Source organism: Trachemys scripta, chromosome 1 (genome assembly GCF_013100865.1).
Source record: "Trachemys scripta elegans isolate TJP31775 chromosome 1, CAS_Tse_1.0, whole genome shotgun sequence".
Classification (NCBI taxonomy): domain Eukaryota; kingdom Metazoa; phylum Chordata; order Testudines; family Emydidae; genus Trachemys; species Trachemys scripta.
In genome coordinates, this window is record NC_048298.1 from 208,001,809 (window position 1) to 208,022,221 (window position 20,413).

Below are 20,413 nucleotides of genomic sequence, written 5' to 3' on the forward strand. Positions count from 1 at the left end.
TGCTGACTTTTGTGGATCCCATTCCTAGGCACCTATCTTTCCCCATTCATTGTATAGGGAGCCTATGGGCCTAACTCAGGCTCTGTGAATTGCCGTGTGTTCCTGTGATTTTCCAGGCACCTAAAAGTTAGGCCTTGTAGTACTGAGCCTCATAATCCCATAAGTTCCTTTTGTGGATCCAAGTCTTTTGGACCCAATCCAAAACCCACTGAAGTCAATGGAAATGCTGCCATTCGCTTCAGCAGGCTTTGAAGCAGCCTCTTAGCTGGGGCGGGGCAGCATTCAGTGAAGATGAAAGTTTTGCTTCCATTATTTATGGTTCTCTTTGAACAGACTTTATGCCCAGGCTGCTCCCCTCTGCTCACTCCAGAATCTAAACACCCTGCACACACACACAATTATTTACAAATTCCTCAAAGCAATCAATCCTCAGTTTAAAACAACACAGAGACATCCAGTTTCCCAAGGTAAAAACAGGCATCTCACAAGGCAGCACCTTTTCAGCTCAACCTGGTTTTTCAATAGAAAAAGCAGCCTGCAGCAGAAGGATCTCTCCCATTGCCAGTTTCTTCATGCCATGATGATACATTTCTACTGTACACATTGGTTTGGGCTGCTGTATCAATACACTCTCTCACTTCGTGCTCCCTTTCATTTCACACAAGAACTTACCTTTGCAACTCTGTTACTCCTCACTGCCTACTTACTATAGTTTTCCTTTCTTACTTACCTAGGGTATTCTGTCCCCCAAAAGAAAGGCTTTTGGAGTTCTCCTGCTGGGAATCCTGTAAGAGTCAAAATACAAAAGTTAGAAGCAAATTCAATCCCGCTGAACTATGAAGCCATGAGGGGTTTTTTAAAGAGGTTTCTGCAGGGCAGTTCTTCTCTTGAACAACTTCAAAACAGTGTGCTGATAAAAACAGACCGTAGATCCTCCTTGTTCACAGTGCAGTGGCAACAGGATGTTGCACTATGACCTGAGACAGTTTGTTGTTGTTTGTTAGACATCTAGACAAGCAGAACTTTCCTTGTGCTTTCTCTCTGGGTTTCGGGCTACATAGATGGCTGGCTGCACTGGTCTTCCCGTGCAAAGGGACAGAGCCACTTCTCTGACCTCTGAGCTCTTGACAATACATACAGAAGGGCAGGAGTAACAGACAAAATGCCAAACAACAACAAAAAAATTAAGAACTTGCTCCCCAGGCTACTGGAACCCGTGCAAGGTACTTAAGCATGTTCTTATTTTTAACCATGTGAATAGTCCCATTAAAATCAGTGAGTTGTTTAAAGTAAGCCATATGTTTAACCAACTTGTTGAATCAGGATCACAGTATAAATAGATTATCAAGGCTTGATAGGAACATCCAACCATATCCAGTAAGTGCATCAGTTAGAAGTTACTGGTAAAATAATCTGCAATTGAAAGGTTATCAGTGCTGACACTCAGTGAGTGATTTACCCAAGATCACACACAGACAGGAATAGTACCTAGAACTCACAAACCCAGGCCCATTTCTAACCACTAAACTACATTTCATTACACATACAGAAGTCAATTCCCTGCTGCTGAAGTTCTCCCTTATCTGGGGTTAAACATAGCAACTGGTTAACAGCCGCTGCACCACTACACAAGATTGAGACTCTCTGGCCAAATTTTTCAAAATGGGGTGAAAAATCAAGCCACACATGTGCTTAGATATAGAGTTAGGTGTATAGCTTCAGGAGCTCCCTTTTGAAAAGACTTGGCCTATATCTCCGTTTCTCTTTTTTAGAGTATCTTAAGCATATATAAAGTGGCTATGACAATGATGTTTCTCATACTGTTCATTGCAATTTCTAACTTTTCCACCATACTCTGATTGCCAAAGAATGTTACCATCTCAAAACATAAAAACCACATGAACATTAAAATCAAAACAAAAAAGACTCTTAATAAGATTTTAGGTCTTTTATTATTTATAAACAGAGTGTGGAATTTTGCACAGTGAAGGTAAATGTGAGGCAACATTTCATTGTTATCCTCCCAGAGTCTTTTAAAAGAACATACTGAGTGTAATTCATGTCAAGTGATGCAGCAAGTGGTATGCCCTCCTGGCCTGCCCATCTGCTGCCTGCCTGCTCTTGCTCCCTTGCTGCCATAGCCACCTGTTTTCAACTGATTTATGAAAAGCAACTTTTTGTAAAACTTATTATCTGGGTTTTTGTAGTTCTCTGGATGCTCTTTTGTTGTTCAGACCATGTTCAGCCTCTTTATTTTTGTGCTGTAAAAATATAAATTATACTAGTTATCAAGGATTTCCTGATCTTGCATCAGAACTAGAAGAGTAAGCATTCATATTCACCATGTGTATTGTCAAACATCTCATATTAATGGCATTCTCAAGTATCCTGATGAGATCTTTACTTTTAGATCTTTACTCTTAGTGGACAGACCACTGGACTGGGACTCAGGAGATGTGGGCTGTATTCCTGGCTCTGCCACTAGCCTACTGGGTGGATTTTGGCAAGTCACTTTACTTCCTGTGCCTCACTTTCCCCATCCATAAAATGAGGATAATGATACTGACCTCTTTTGTAAGGCATTTTGAGATCTAAAAATGAAAAGCCCTATGTAAGTGTTAGGTATCATCATTAGAATAGGTCCCGCCTACAAAGCTTCTTCATAAATGAGTTTAGGCAGTGACAAATCACACATTCTGTTAGGATCTGATCCAAACATTTTGAAGTCAATAGAAAACTGTCCAGACTGGACTGTGGAACCTTGCAATCTGGTCTCCTCCATGTTGTGGCATGCAGGTAGCCCACGCAGGGCTCCAAATCATCCCTTTACTGTCCTGTATAGGTGCATTCATTGGCACATGAGCCCTCAGTGTCCAAGGGCCCAATTCTATAAATATTAATGTGGTGTGAGTAATGTTGCTCATATGAGTAGTTACATTGATTTAACAAGTCTATTTGTGTGAATAAAGTAACTCACCGTGACCAAGTGAGATATGCATGTATCAAACTGTGACCTTGATTTTGTTTTGTGACTTCCATTCTTATATCCTGTGATCCATTTTGATGTGCTAACTGCCATTTTGTGTTGGAAAGCCAGCCTGACCCTGACAAGGCCAGTCCAGACACTACCCCTTCAGGATAGGGTGTGGCACATCTCAGAGAGGACTACAGTGGGAGAGCCTTCAAGGGCCACCAACTCTGAATGATTCTCAGTGACTGGCCCAACACAGGGGACAATGCTTTTCTTCATGGGGACTTGCATGACTTGGGATTAGAATTTCCCAGTCTGGTCACAAGGCAAAACAGAATCAGAGACTATATGTAAGGGGTGGGCTGCTTTCAGAAGAAGAGAGCTGTCCACCATCACATGCCAGAAAACCAGGCTGGAGAGACAGTGAAAGAGGGTAGGAGAGATACTGCCTCATGTGAAATGCCGACCAACCCTCAGACTCACAGGAAGGATGAGATCAGTCATGGGGAGGGTGTGTCACTTATTTTGCAAAGAACTGTAACTCTCTAGTACTTTCTTAACTGTAAAAGTAGCTGTGGTTAAGAAATTCCTTTGATAAGCCTGTGTTCCTTGCCTGCCTGCTATGTTGTCCTTGAGAAGGTTAACTGAGTTCAGAGCAGCCACACAGTGAGATGGAATTCTGAAAGAACACGTATAAGCAACAGGAGGGCTCGGGAGAGTTGAGGCACTGATTAGGAGGTCTAAGGCAGCTTAGCTGTGAAACTCCACATCTCAAAGATGGTGCACAGAAACCTGGGCCTGCACCTGGGAATGTGCTTAGAGACCCAGATCTACGAACAACAATGCGGCTCTGCCTGACATGACCACACAAGGAGGCGAACAAGAAGAGTGGTCATTTCACCCCATACATCCTGTGAATTCACAGAACAAACAGACTGAACTGTGGAAGGCAGACTAACTGGCCCATACTGTGCATAAGTGCAAACTTTAATTTAAAAAGTAGGTACAAATTCAGCTCACAGGGAGAGAGGAAAGAGGATATAATGGCAAAGGCACTGGACTCAATAGACTTTCAGTTCCCAGCTCTGACAAAGATTTCCTATTTGATTTTGAGAAAGAACCTTAATCTCTCTCCCCACCTGTAAAACAGGAATATTACTACTTCCCTCTCTCATAGAGGTGTTGTGAAAATGGGGATAATACTACTTTCCTCTCTCAGAGGGGTTTTGTGAGGGTAAGTGCATTATTGGTTATGAGGGCTCACACAGGACAGTGAAGTAGGCCACTTAAGGACCTAGGAAAAAGGAAAAGAATGGTTTTACAAAAAACATTTACATATTTTTCTTAAGGAAAGGGAATATCTAGGATTCCCCAGAAACAAGAAACATACAAGGAAAAAATTCTTCTATTTTAGGCATTTGTAGATAAGAACATCAAGGAAGAGGCGGGGGGAGGAGAAATGCTCATTGTCTTGCCTGTGAATGTAGTTTAAAATGAAAGTGACCGCTGGTCATTAGGAAAATGGGAACAACTTGAATCTCTTAATTAAGAACACTGCTCAAAAATGTTAATTCCAAAACTGCTCTGCCCATTAGCCTTCAGAAAGCCAATAGACTATTTTGAAACTGCTCCTTCGTCAGTAAACTTCTGATTAACCCAGTCCTTCAGGAAAAGAACAGAGCTCCTCTCTGAGACCATGAATGCTGCACACTGTGTTTGTTGCATTTCCTTAGCCACCAGATACCACAGAGCTTTCCTCTGCTGCAGACCACCAAGCACATACATCTTGCAAGATGCTTAGCAGGAGATATAAGGTCTCATCTGGCATTTTCAAAGGGTTCTTCCTCTAAAATGTAATGAGGCAGCTCTCGGCATCTTGACTGACACCATAAATCTGGGGAACTGACATATCACAATAAGTGAATAAAAAAGACACTTGTATCTACATATGTTTATACCTATCCAGTGGGGCTCAATATCTGATACATCTATATATGTTCTTATTTAATGAGCATATGATTCAGTTTAGGCCTAAATTTAGCTTCATCCCATGCAAATCCACTGTCTATAATCATAATTAGCTGATCAAAAGTGCTCAAGTTTTCAAACATAATAGAAAATATTATATATTTATACATATTAAGGAAATTAAGCCTGCCAAATGTCAAGCTTCCTGTTCTCTTCTTTGTTGGAGCATTCCATTTTTTGTCTTTTAAAGGCCAGAGAGTTATGCTGCATTTTGAGTGCTATAATGATGCCCAACTCTCCTCAGTAGAAGTACAGTAGTAGACGCTTGCCATAAGTCTTTCTGTTATGACTTTTTTTTAACACTGATTGATTTACTTAGGTACCTAATTCAATAAGGACCTGATTTAAAGCCTATTGAAGTCAATAGGAGTCTTTCCAGTAACTTCAATAGATTTTAGATCAGGATCTAAAAGCCCATTATGGAAAAAGATAAGCCAGTCAATGCACCGTACCAATGGTTGCAATTAAAACCATGACATTTGCAGTATTCCCTATACTACATACAGGGAGTACTCAAAGACCATGGTATATGGATCTGTTTATAAAGGCAATGACTTACAACTGCTTCCTTAAGTAAAAACTACCCAATATCGGTGGGTTACATTGCTCAGTAAATACTCAAAAATATGAGGTCAAATGTTAAGAAACTAATTTCAACTTTTCAAAAAAATTGGGCTGCATTGGTTAATCTAATACACCTCAATTAAGTTAATAAGTGAATTATTTAAGGAAAGAGGAACCAAGCAGAATGAATTGATAAAAGAATTCTTTGATGTAACTTTAATAACAGTGTGTATACTGCCTATAACTGACAACCTGTATAGCCCGAACACTGTTGCATTCCTTTATCTCGTATATCTGATTACCTCTCTTTTGAGACAACAACTTGCACTGTCAACAGGTCTGTTTTAGCTAAAAGAAAGAATTAGAAACTAGAAAAATGGTTTCTGGGTTCTATATACTGTATATTAGTGAAATAAAGACAATGCGAGCAGGGCAATAGGAATCTACTTGTATATAAGCTCAACCAAGCTGATAGCATTGCCATCTTCATGCAAATTTTGCTGTATTCTCCGCAATTTATTCATTAATTTTTTTAATCGTCATGTTTTTGCTTTCTACTAAGAAAGATCTCATGAGTCAGTAGGTGGCATTCTTCCTTATGAGTCAGTACTCAATACAAGATGAAATTAAATAATCAAGATGAAATTAAAAACATTCAATTTGCCTTTTTGGAGTTTGCACTGCTTCCTTGAACATGCAGTGGTAGTTAATTAAAAGTGTTTCTATCGGTGAAATTGCAGCCATAGAAGCCATTTTGGCTCATTCTCTCAGGCACTTGGGCCTGTAAGGGATAGACAATATGAGAAGCGGACTTGACAAAGGCCCTGGATGGAATAGCAGGCCACCAGTATTCCACTCACTAATGCAGAGCTGGGCATGAAGGAATGAGATGGGCATAAGAAAGGGGACATATTGCAATAGTTGTCAGTAGCCACCAAAAGACTATGCTCACTTCTTTCCTATGTTTATGAATTGTCCATAAAACATTTAGGCTTATTTAGAATGTATTCACTACTCAGAATTCATTGTTCAAAACAAAACAGTCCTTTGTCTCTATATTGTTTGTAAGCAGCTTGTTGTGAGTATTTGAAATTCAAGTTGTACTGGTTATTTTGATTAGCTCCCATTAGCTTTTAGAATTAGGTTTCTGCTCTAAAACTTATCATTTACTAATATAAAACTTGCTTTTCATAAACAATCTCCCTCATTCACTTAAAATTCACTATTTCTACAAATATTTCTGTTACACACTAAAAGCGAACATAAACATAGTAGAATCTAGTTTGCTTAAAGAGGTGACTCCATATCCACAGTTTGTATAGTATTTTCCCCAGCTCCTAGGATATTCAACCTGAATGGTTACTAAAAACGTGACTCAGAGTGGTAAGATGTAGCTCTCATGAGTGAAGTTTTCTGAGAGAGTGAGTACAGCCCTCTTGAATGAACTTATTTTCGATACTTTCAGGAATTCCATCCCAGATAATGGTGGAGCTCTTTCCTGGAATTAATCAACTTTTAAAGGAGGTTTGATAGTGGTCTCCAGTGTTCAACAAATCCCTCTGACTTTCAACAAGGGCTAGTTCATTGTAAATTTCCTATCTAAAGAATGGTGGACCACCAGTTATACTGTATCCCTCTCCCTAGCTCACATAGTTTACAGTGAAAGGTTCCATTTATGACCCCTCCCATGCAGAGGTAAATACCATAACGGACTCTCTCTCTCAACCAGATCAGCTCAGACCATGTACATTTTTTTGCACCTGAGAACAGCCTTAAAGACAGTGAGCAGCTCTATCTAAAACCCAAGGTCAAATGCAAGCGGTACAAGAAGGTCAGCAGTCATGATATAAAATACAATTGCTTCTATACCCATGACTGATTGGTTACATTTGACAGCTCTCTGTTTCGTGATACCGTTAGACACAGGGAGTGTGAAATTCAGCATCAGTAACTCCAGCCTCTCATTATAGCTTTCTTTAATGTGCTATGTCAGTGTAGTTGAGAGAGCTGAATGATACAGTAAGTTTGAAAGGACTCAATAATAAATTATATGTAACAGCAACAGATTTTATTCTGTGCTTGCTAAACTTCAACCTTAGCTATACTGTAAATCTGAAAACTGGGGAAGTTTGTTCTTCATTTAACAGGAAAAGGCAGTTATTTTTCATGTCCTTTAGATAGCTATCACAGAATTGATTAGCGATCTTAAATGACCACTCAAAAATCGGTTGCTTAATAGAGGTGACCTTTCAGTAAAAGTGGAACAGAATATGCCGAGGGCTATTTTTAGGAGGAGAGCCTAATTATTGCACCCATTTTACAAATGAGTACACTGAGCCACAGAGAAGTTAAGTGACTTGTACAGGGGCACAAGTTAGTTGCAGGAATAGCTGAGCATACAATCCAGGCGACATAAGTGCCAATTCCCTACTTTACCCACTAGACAGGACTTCCTGTCTACCTTCAGTCTGGCATATCCATTCCATTAGTTTCAGGAATTACTTCATAGTGTGATAAAAAGAGATTTAAGAAAATGGTGGGGGAGCCAACCAGAGAACTCCGACAAGCCTGTGGTAAGGGACCCCAAGCAAAGAGGTTATGCCAGAGAGCTATGCAGAGCCTGAAGCCACAGAAAAAGAAAGGATGATGCTGCCAGTAACTCTCACAGCTGGGAGGTGGAAGAGAGGTATCAAGGTAAAGGTAACACTACCATCCCTCCAGCCTTAAGAAATTTGGATGCAAAATTCCCATTAAAACAAATTGGAATTGGGCATCCAGATCCTCTAAAGAGCTTTGAAAAGCTCAGCCATATTATTTCAGGAACCCTGGAACCAAAGTATGATGAAGATAAGCTATCTGGCCAGAATATTTTAAAAACAAGGGAACCAGTAATCCAAGATTAGGTTAAAAGGTGTTGTGCTGTAATTACAAGATGAGATCAGACAAGAATTTAAAGCCAAATGCAGCATTCTATAATACCCATTCATGTCCATTGACTTCAAGGGACTTGCACAAATGTGATGGAGATCAGGATTTAGCCCTTACTATCTGAACCACTTTCCTTGGTACACATTCACTGGTACAAAAATGCTGTATTATTGCATGATTATGGAAGGAATTTAGGTTTGCATTTTCAGTGGTGTACACTAACTTAAAATGTTTAAATGTTGGGGTGGCTGATATGACTCAAATCAGGGCCTGATTTTCAGGTCCCAACCACCTGTAGCTCCTGCTGGTCTCAGCTGAAAAGGTATGCCTTCATACATATCCTTTTCCGAACAAATAATTAAAGAAGAAAAAGAAGTCGGGTACTCACTGATCTGGTTGGTTGATGCACTATAGAAAGCGTTGACAGTGGTTGGACTAGTAAACCACCTGTAAAAATATGAATAAACAGCAACAAAATATTGGTTGTTGGTGTGTTGGGCTTGTGAATGGAATAATCAAAGATAAAAGGCTAATTCAACTAAATGAAACCAAGAGATTAAAAGCCATTATATACATTACAAATATAATTATTTCTGCAATTTTGTCAATTGCTATCTGTGATTTTTGGATCATTTAAATCTATTATCTACTGACATTATTTTAAATGACTATAATCAAATAGTGCTTACCAGAGCAGTCACTGGAGGGTACACTTGCTAACACTTATTCTATTTTTGTGTTCTTTTTTAAGTGATTTTAGTGCTTATGAAAGATGCCAAATTGACAGCCGCGGACAATGAAGTCCTCTATCTAAAATGAACAGGTGCCACACAGACCTACACAGACAGCAGCAGTACAAAGTCCTTTGCACTGTCTCAGCAATGTACTTCAACCCACTCATGGAGAAACTACCTATAGAAATTAGAGTTTACTTAGAAATGAGTAATCAAGGCTTTTCAGTCCATGGCCTCTCTGCTGCAACCCCTGACAAAGTGACTACTCATGCCTATTAGGATGATTTCAATTATGTGGATGTATCTCTAATAAGAACAAAGGAAAGAAAAATGATTTCAACATTCTGTAGGCCACTCAGCAACTACTGCTAATTATTTTATCACTAGTAAAGATTGCAATAGCTTTCAGCAACTATTAACCAATGGCCTAGAAGTGAAATATTCTGTACTGTGGGCTAAGGGACAATGCAAAGGATGAGGTTACAGGAACTCCTGAAATTCAAATCCAGCTTTTCCAATGATTCATTGAATGGTCTGGACTAGCAATTTAACCTTTTAGTTTCCCCATCTGTAAAATGAGTAATATATTTATTTACCTACCTTAGAGCCCGATCCAACCAACACACACATGAGTAACATTACTCAAATAGTTAGTCCTATTGCTTCCAATGGTACTACTCACTTGAGTAAAGTTACTTGTGTGTCAGTGTGAGCAGGATTGGGCCTTTACACAGGTTAGTTAGTTAATACTGAAAGATGTAATATGCTAAGCATTATCCCCTTCTGCCCCACAACTCAGTGATCTTCGCACCCTCTAATGTCATTTATTAACAAAAGAGTGAGTGAGTGAGTAACAAAAGTGAAGTTCATCGTGGTTACAAATATTGCAGTGGTCTGCAAACAATGTACAAAAGAATTATTTTCAATTGGTCATGTGCTTTCCTTGCTGCTCTTTGTGTTCCAAACCATAAATGCAATGGAGAAACCAGAATATTGGAGCTTTTCCACTAATATTGTAACAGAACCTGCACTGGCAAGATTTGAAGGATTTAATATTAACCCTGGCTGAACTTTTACTGCAGTAAGATATGGATTAACACTGCACCTATTGAAGTTAATAGCAAAATTCACATAGACTTTACTGGGAGTCGAGTCAGACCCTCCCTACTGCCCCATTCTGCCTCTACTTCAGCCAATGAGAATTTTTCCATTGACTTCAATGGGGCCAGGATTTCACCCTAGGCTTTTTATAATGAAAAAATTAAAATAAAATTAAATATAAAAATAATGAGAATTAGTGGGTAATCTGTGATAAATTAGGCCCAGGTGTAATAAATGTCTGTACATCTGAAGGGAAAAATTCTTGAGTTATCACATGAGATGCTAGAATTTCTTCAGTATGTTAGATCAAAACTTTAGAAAGTCTCATTGAAAGTCAATAGGACTTAGGCTCCCTTAGTGCCTAATTCACTTTTGAAAATGTGGCTTTTCCATCTAAGTTATTTAAGCCTTGCAGTTTTGAATGGATTGATGCCTAAATACCTTTTAAAAATCTAGGCCTTACCATCTCTGTGCCTCACTGCCCCATCTGTACAATGGGGATAATAGCACTTTCCAACCTCATAGGGGAGTATGAGGATAACACAATCTTTAATGGAGAGGTGCTAATATGGTAATAGCAGGCCATATAAAATTATATGAGAGAGAGAGAGATTGATTAAAATCCCATATAACAGGATACATGCACAATAGAGATTAAAACATTTTAAATGATTTTAAATGGGGTAACAAACTGGTATAGAAAACCAGTTAGTTCTGATTTTACTTACCTGCAAAGAACAGAGTTCAGGGTTTCTCTTACTACAATTAATGACTTCACTATTATTGAAAACAGTATAAGGAATGTTATTTTCAAAGTGTTAGTGATGCCATTCAATGCAGCTATAAAAACGTTCAACTCTGAATTTAGGTCTTAGTAGGCAAAAACCCTTTCAAGTTAAAAACAACAAATATTGAAAGATAAATGTTGAGGAATCCCTTCTGAATTACTCTGTTTTAAAATATTTTCATTCCCCTTTAGAAAGGTGAAATCTGAAAGTGAAATTTAGAAAGATTTATTGGGGTGCAGCATGGACACTGGACCCTGAAGTCCTTACTTGGGTAAAACTCTCACTGAAGTCAGGATTTGCACCAATGTGACTACTGATGGTGGGTACCCTGACAAAAAGTTCAGTGGTTCCCTTTTGCCTGAATGCTCTTCCATACAGTAAGTGCCTTGGTGCTTTTAAAACCAAGTTACACAACCTCAGAGACCACCTCCTTAATTTTCAACTGTCTGGTCCCTTCCCTGAGACCACCAAACACAACTCTTTCCCAGCACCCCACAGCCTTCCTAACCTATGTTTCATCACGTGCAAGTGAGACACTTGTGAGCTCATGAATACAATACACTCCAAGAACCAGCTAAAAGAAACGATCTAAAGCCGTGGTTTTCAACCTTTTCAGGCTCAGGAGCCATTTGTAAATGTTAATGGCCTGGTGTGACCCAGTATATAAGCTGGGGGAGGGGGTGTTGGGTCCTGCCCCGAGTGGGTTATGGCCTGTCAGAACCCAGTAAATAGGCAGTGGATGGGAGGAGGGGGAATCAGGTCCTGCCCCATGGGTAAGTAGGAGGCCATGGGAGAGGGGATCAGGTTCTGCCACCACTGAGGAGTGGGAGGGGAAGGCCTGTAGCAGAGCCCACCCCACACTCACCTCGCAGCAGTTACTTCTGCGGCTCTAGTCCCACAAGGCTAGCTGGGCCTGTCTCCTCACTCCAGGCATTGCCACCTCCAGGCTCATAGTGCCCTGACAGGGTCCAGCTGGGCCAAATTTCTGGAAGTGGCATTGCCACCTGCTGCTAGGGTTACCAACTTTTGAAATGCAAAATAAGAAGCACCCACCATCACAAAAGGCAAGCCTGCCACAACCTCAACTACCAACCACAAGGCAACTCTGTAACTCCGCCTCCTTCAACAGCCACTTATAGTATGTGGAGAGAGAACACATATAGGTAAGATTGATAACATTTTCTTATGCCAACTGCAGAAGTGGGAACACTGCAGCATCTTTAGCTGGACACAAAAACTTTTAACATTAGCTATCCCAGTGTAGTGTGATAACAATGCAAATCTTTAGACCCACGTAAAAAAAAATGGCAGATTAAATTATTTTTTTGGCAACTGGCAAATCCATTAAAAAACGGCCAGGCCGGTCAAATACCAGGCAGGTGGTCACCAGACATGTCAAATCCACAAAAAAAAATGCAGAAATTGGGCTTGTTTTTGGCTTAATTGGCATGTGAGTTGCTTGTTGGCTAGTTTTTGGCTTGTAGTTTGTTGCTTTTAGCTTCTTTTTTTTTTTTTATTGGCTCCCGGCAAGCAGAGGCAAGGTGGGGAGAGAGTCAGGGGTGCACAGCGGGCCCACCACAGTCCCAGACTGCACGCCGGGGGGACCTAGTCACATAGAGTGTTGGGATTCTTAGGGATTGGTTTGTTTTGGCCTTGTTTTGAAATGGGATTAGCTTGATTTTTGGCTTATTGTGAAAGTCGGGGTGCTTATTTACCGTGTGAAAGTTGGCAACTGTGGTGGTAACCCTACCTGATGCAGCAGCACCCACTGTAATTTCACCTGGCCCCCCATCATCATGGCAGAGGAACAGCTGGGCCAAACCTGAGGAGTGCTGCAACCCTACAGGTCACAATGCCTGGGGCCGAGCTCAGCCAGCCCCATGGGAGCCACCTCATGACCCTTTGAAACAATCTGACAACCCACTTTTGGGTCACAACCCAGGGATTGAGAAATCCTGGTCTAAAGTACTGAGACACTGGAAGCAAGCAGCCACTTCTGGACCAGCAGAGACTCTGGCAAAGCTACTAAGCCCCATACATTTTCAAAGGTAGGTAGGGGGATAGGGCGAGAAGAGGTTGAGGGACTGGGTTAGGATCAAAGAAACATCTGCACTGGGAGTGGAGTCAAGCAACTGGATTGAGTGGGAGCAGCAGAACAAAGGCACGTGGGGAAGAAGTAGGAAAGAAAGAGCAGGGTAGAAGGCGAGCTAATCAGAGCCTGGAAAATGTCTGATTTCAGTGACATTAATGTAAAATAAGCAACCGAATTAGTTATCTGTAGCGTTATAGTCGTAATGTGCTTTTGTTGGCAATTGCAATTCTTAGTTAAATTGCGCAATAAAGGATAGAATCTTAAAATGGCAGAGTACATTCCTTAATCAATAGATTAATCAGCCTCCCTCTCTCATTTTATTTTCAGCGTTGTGCTGCCTCTTTTACAACGCAGGAACCAGAGAATTAATCAATTGAAACATCAAAGAATGATGTCATAGGCATGTCTTAAATATCCATCATTTTATGGACTCTAATTGCCAAGGGTAATCCTGTCTGCAGAGTTTATTTAAGAGAAAGGCTTTTTCAAGAAAAAAATCTCTGTAATAAAGTGATGAAATGGTGGAAATATTTTAGTAAAACAGTGAAAGTCAGAAAACGACAGGTGCTTCTGGTGGGGGGGGGAGGCAAGAAATAAAAACATTTATTTATATTGTCTTTCAATTTCACATCCATTCACATCAGCAGTGGCTGGATCCACTTCACAGTCTTTGAACTTATCTTTAAGAGTTGGCACAGGGTCTATCTTGTAGACCTCTTCCCTCTCTGTAACCACAAAGACAATTGTATTCAATGAGGACAAATCATTCTTGATGGAGGACCCTTGGCTGTGAAACTCCATGACATCAGAATGAGCCAAATACTGATGGCTTACACAGCTTGATGCAACACCCACTTTTTGTAAAAGCTCCCCTTAAATGAGGGCTGAAGAATGTCCCTGCATAATTTCTCAGGGATACATTTTTAAATAGACAGGAACAAAAGATTAAGGAAAACTGGTTGTATTAAGGAGACGGGGAGAACAGAATATTTTACTGACAAATACAGTGCAATTCTTAATTTGGTATCTGGCACTGAGATACTATGGAGATGGGCACATTATAAATACATAGAGAGAGGCAGTGAAATTCAAGAGTCCTGTGGTGCACCTTGAACCATGCTCAAAATGCATCAGGCGGCATATTTCATGAGAGGCATTATAGTGAATCCACTGAAATTGCATCACTTCAGACTAAATCTGAATCTGTCATGCCTCTTCAATGAGATAAAGCAAATTAAGACACCAAAATCTGTAAGGTAATGTTATGTTACATTTGTATGTTAAATTCATAAATTGCTCTGCCTGTCCATCCTGAACTCAGGCTGTTTGGACTTATACTCTAGGTTCTGCAAAAAATTTAGGTTGGTACCCCAAAGTGGGTCATTGACCCAGTTTTAATGGGGTCATCAGGGCTGGCATTAGACTTGCTGGGGCCCAGGGCCAAAGGTGAAGCCCAATCCAACCTGATTGGTTGGACTCAGGTTTCAACTTCAGCCCTGGGTGGCAGGGTTCAGTTTACAGTCCCCCTCCCTTTGGGGCTGAAGCTCCTGGGCTTCAAAATGCTAGATTTCAATTTTTCTTCTTATCAGTTCTAATTCTAACCAGCTCCAACCCTCATACACACAACATCCAGCCATTTCCACTTGCCCTCCAAAATCTTCTGTCTCTTCCTACTTGTGAGTCTCAACTATTCTCATAATTCTCCCTCTGGCCCTTTGATAATTAAAAGAAAAATCACTGTGATTTTCCTTTTAGCTTGCTGTGCTAAGGCAAATTAGCACAGTTTGTAATATTACTATCTAGAAACCTGTCCTATTTGGTAAATCAAATAGGTAAATCAATACAGCGTTGATACTTTTTTGGTTATATTACTGTGTTGGTTTAATATCATTATTCTGTCAGACCCATTACCATAGCCAGGAAAATCCATACTCAATATTTATTGATCCCACTCTGGGCCACTTCATGATTAGAACCCTGCGCAGATACAATATTTTATCCGCATCCGATCCGCGATCCGCAAAAATAGTGCGTGGATATAAAGTGGATATTTGCAGATTTGCAAGGCTCTACTCATGGTGTCAATATAGGTATGCATATAATAACATTTTGTAAAAGGTTATTGTATCTGGACAGAAGCCAAATAATGAGTATGTTATAATTATTTTTATTATCCATACACAGTACCAAACCACAATAGGAACCAATGACCTGCAAAATTCCATGAGAAACAGAAAAGCATTTAATTCTACTGTAAAAACATCAGAGAAGCATAATCATGTCTCTTTGACTCTTAGCTTAAATGTGGCAAAACTGATCTTTTTTTTAGATCACATCTCACATATTAGCCTGGTGTGAATTATTACTGTTGAATTATAAGCACCTTAAGATAAAGTAGAAGTTTATAAAGGAAGCACTAGTGGTTCTTAATGCTTTAGCTACCTGTCTGCATGGCAAGTATATATAGTTCAAACTGTGCTACCATCCATTATGTATAATTTCAAAGACATAATGATTACCATGGGCAAATTGTGGGGTTGCTATGAGCTTTGAGGAAGGGGTAGCATGTAGTTCTGCTGCCCAAGGAACAGATTGGTAATTAAATTGTGACTCTCAGACTCAAAACTTGGCCCCTGGTTTCCCCCTTTTGCTTCATGGGGGAAGTAATTTGTATCAGCACTTCACCTGACAGGTTTCACTTCCCACTTTTCCTCAGTTCAGCTAGGCGGCCTGGAGCAACTGTTGTGGAGGTAAGTGAAGTCAAGGCTCTGTGCACTCCCCACCACCTTGCACAGGAGGTGCAGTACTGACCCTAACGGAGGCTGCTCTCCCCCACCATTCTGAAATCCACAATATGGGTAGCACACTCAGGAGAGTAAGGGGGCACTTTACACCTCCTTCCTCCACTTCACACAATCTCATCCTATATGGACATTAGGTCTATTAATCTTTTTTTTAATGTAGCATGAAGGGCAAAGAAAGACCAGATCTGATCTATCATGCTACAATGAGAGTAAAAATACCTTCAAATTCTCCTTGGCTGAAGAGAAACAGGATAAGAGGGAGAAATTATATTCTATCTCTCGGTGAACAGGGGAGTAAATCCCTTATTTTTTAAGCATATCAGTGATGTGAAAATTCTCAGAGTATGGCCCTAAAGGTGTATATTTCAGGGATTACCTGCCAAATAATTTCCTCCAAGATGACATTTCCCTTCATGGTAAGAACCTATTCAGTGCACATTAATGCAGCTAAAAAATTTCTTTTGCAAGACTGAAGGATTGAGGGTGTTTATCTACTTTTCTATAAAGGAGAAAATGTTATTTCACTGCTCTCTGGAAACTCATGATGAGCTAAAGAGAATATATTATCATGATCTAACTGTGGCATACAAGGCTATAGGAGAGTCTTCAAAATCATCCCTTCAGAATTAACCCTTCTGCTTTCAAAGTAATGTGTTCATGAGATTTTAGCAGTCACACTAACTGTTGAAGTTAAGCTGCTAAAACCAAGGACTGTGCCTCAAAAATAGAGGGCCAAATTCTGATACCCTTACTAATAGGGAATAGTACAGTATATCACCCTTTGAGTAGTCTCAGAGAGTCAAGAGCACCACTCATGGTGTAAGGTAAAACCAGGGCTGAAAGTAACTTAAAGGACTTACCAGTACTCCGGAGTCCTTGGGAGGGGGAGGGGCCTCAACCAGAAGAGGCATGGCTCTACCAGAAGAGGTGGGGCCTTTAAATTCCTAGGCTCTTTAAATCAGGATTTCAAGTGCCCAAGGCTGGAGCAACAGCAGCTGGTTTAACGGGCCCTGGAGGGTAGGGGCAGTGGGAGCCCCGGGCCCTTTAAATCGCCACCCGAGCCATGCTGCCGGAGCCCTCAGGTAGCAGCGGTGGGGCTCCGGCGGCAAGTTAAAGGGCCTGGGGCGGTAGCGGCGGCCAAGCCCCTGGCCCTTTAAATCGTTCCTGGAGCCCTGCTGCCAGAGCCCTGGGGAGGCGGCGGCGGGGCTCCGGCGGCTATTTTAAGGGCCAGGCCGATAGTGGCTGCCGCAGCCCCACACCCTTTAAATTGTCACCGGAGCCCCGCCACTGCTACCCCAGGGCTCCGGAGACGATTTAAAGGGTCCGGGGTGGTAGCTGCGGCAGGCGTCCTGGGCCCTTTAAATCGCCACCCGAGCCCCGCTGCCGCTTCCCCAGGGCTATGGCAGCAGGGCTCTGGGGATTGGTCATGCCTGACTAACCTAATTGCCTTCTATTAGGAGATAACTGGGTCTGTGGATGAGGGGAAAGCAATGGACATGTTATTCCTTGACTTTAGCAAAGCTTTTGATACGGTCTCCAACAGTATTCTTGCCGGCAAGTTAAAGAAGTATGGATTGGATGAATGGACTATAAGGTGGATAGAAAACTGGCTAGATCGTCAGGCTCAATGGGTAGTGATCAATGACTCCATGTCTAGTTGGCAGCCGGTATCAAGTGGAGTGCCCAAAGGGTCAGTCCTGGGGCCGGTTTTGTTCAATATCTGGAGGATGGCGTGAACTGCACTCTCAGCAAGTTTGCAGATGACACTAAACCGGGAGGAGTGGTAGATATGCTGGAGGGTAGGGATAGGATACAGAGGGACCTAGACAAATTAGAGGATTGGGCCAAAAGAAATCTGGTGAGGTTCAACAAGGACAAGTGTAGAGTCCTGCACTTAGGAAGGAAGAATCCCATGCACTGCTACAGACTAGGGACTGAATGGCTAGGTAGCAGTTCTGCAGAAAAGGACCTACGGGTCACAGTGGATGAGAAGCTGGATATGAGTCGACAGTGTGCCCTTTTTCCAAGAAGGCTAATGGCATTTTGGGCTGTATAAGTAGGGGCATTGCCAGCAGATTGAGGGATGTGATCATTCCCCTCTATTTGGCATTGGTGAGGCCTCATCTGGAGTACTGTGTCCAGTTTTGGGCCCCACACTACAAGAAGGATGTGGAAAAATAGGAAAGAGTCCAGCGGAGGGCAACAAAAATGATTAGAGGGCTGGAGCACATGACTTATGAGGAGAGTCTGAGGGAACTGGGATTGTTTCGTCTGCAGAAGAGAAGAATGAGGGGGGATTTGATAGCTGCTTTCAACTACCTGAAAGCGGGTTCCAAAGAGGATGGATCTAGACTGTTCTCAGTGGTACCTGATGACAGAACAAGGAGTAATGGTCTCAAGTTGCAGTTGGGGAGGTTTAGGTTGGATTTTAGGAAAAACTTATTCACTAGGAGGGTGGTGAAGCACTGGAATGGGTTACCTAGGGAGGTGGTGGAATCTCCTTCTTTAGAGGTTTTTAAGGTCAGGCTTGACAAAGCCCTGGCTGGTATGATTTAGTTGGGGATTGGTCCTGCTTTGAGCAGGGGGTTGGACTAGATGACCTCCTGAGGTCCCTTCCAACCCTGATATTCTATGGTTCTATGATTCTGGCGGCAATTTAAAGGGCCTGGGGCTCCAGCCACTGCTGGGAGTCCCAGGCCCTTTAAATTGCCGCCAGGGGAAGCCAATCCTCCCCGGTACGGCGCACCAGCTCTTGCGTACCGGCTTACTTTCACCTCTGGGTGAAACCCAACATGAGTAAGGATAATAGAATCTCATTTATAGGGATTAATAATATACTGGAGACAACTGTCACATTAGTTGTAATGTGGAAAATGATCTTTAAACCTAAAGATGACAACACCTATATGAAATATGACCAGCGTAGCTATGCATCAGTGCTGACTTTAAAGGTTTTATGCAGAAGAGGTCATTGTTAAATAGCGCGATTACACTAATTGATTTCTGTATATGTTTTAATTGGAATTTTAAGGATTTGATACCCACCAGTAAGAAAAAAAGATTTGATTACTCATACGTGTTAGACTATTGTATACAATACATCTTAACATTGTAATTTTAGAAGTAAATTTAAAATGAAAGATTTGATTACTCATACGTGTTAGACTATTGTATACAATACATCTTAACATTGTAATTTTAGAAGTAAATTTAAAATGTTAAAATGAAATTAATTATCTCTTGTTCCACATCACTGCTATCAACAGCGGGTAACTAACAATGCTGGCTGCTCTTAGTAATAACAATATTATCTCTTAATATTCTATTAATGGAAAATTTATTGAATAAAATCCCTGCTGTGCCATTCTAAATTCTTACTGGGAACAAGAGAAATAATCCAATTTTAATTGAGATTCAATTATGCTTTCTTTTCATTACATTAAACATTTAAGCTCCGTGAATATGAAGATTGTGATGCTGCACTGGAACAGGACTGCCCAGAACTTTTAAGAAGTTTATTAAGAGATAAATATTTACAAGCATTTCTGAGTAACTACTGATTTTTTTCTGTAGTATTATTCCTTCACAATGAGGTACTGTGTGTAATTTTAATCAATGTATATGTTTGCCTACTCACTCTGTTTTTGGAACTTCTTTTCTAAGCCAGTAGAAGTCAGACTGGGCCAGATATTTGCGGGTCTGCAATACGTTGCCAAAGTAGTCATTTTCTGAAAACTTCATCTGTGTAAATAAATCATAACCATTAAACATGATCAACAGACACAAAGATGACATGAAAAGAATCAGAACTTTGACAGTAACGAGATAATAATAATGACTACAAATGATTTGGTTAAGGTAATGACATTATTCACATTACAACAGTTAGAATAAAATCCACCCTATTACAGAAGGCTTCCCCAGGACCTCCACACTGTGGAATCTCTAGGGTCGCCCTGCATAAGGGAAGGGTCATGAGCAGAGCAGGTATATAGGGGGATCTCAACACTTTACACATCACATTGGATGGCAGGATGGTCATATGGTAAAGACAATGAGGTAAGACTCAGGATGTTGGGGTTCAATTCCCTACTCTGATACCAAACATTCTGGGTAACATTAAGCAACACTATTTCATTAAGAGTTTTGTTTCAAAATATTTTCTGTGCCATTAGCTAACTGGTTTTGGATCCCTTATTTACCGTATATAGGTGTCAGTAAGAAATCTTTTTCTAAATAAACCAAATACTCATACCATTTTTAAAACTAGGGGGCTTTAAATATTTTTATTCTTTTCTTCTATCAGTTATTGCCATAATCAAATGTTATACCCAGATATCTACTATACCATGGAAGGCTTAAATGTTTTTCAGTATCTAGCCATACAAATTTGGGTACAAGAT

The 20,413-nt window shown here is 40.8% G+C and overlaps 1 protein-coding gene across 1 annotated transcript in view; it reads right to left on the minus strand.

Moving 5' to 3' along the window:
* Window positions 1-20,413, minus strand: part of PHEX (phosphate regulating endopeptidase homolog X-linked) — a 136,489-nt gene that overhangs the window by 23,012 nt on the left and 93,064 nt on the right. Inside the window, exons 14-16 of the mRNA XM_034755287.1 lie at window positions 19,648-19,751; window positions 8,880-8,938; window positions 731-785 (exon numbers count right to left, since the gene is read on the minus strand). Of these exons, the coding sequence (XP_034611178.1) occupies window positions 731-785; window positions 8,880-8,938; window positions 19,648-19,751 (218 nt within the window). The remainder of the gene's footprint in view (window positions 1-730; window positions 786-8,879; window positions 8,939-19,647; window positions 19,752-20,413) is intronic.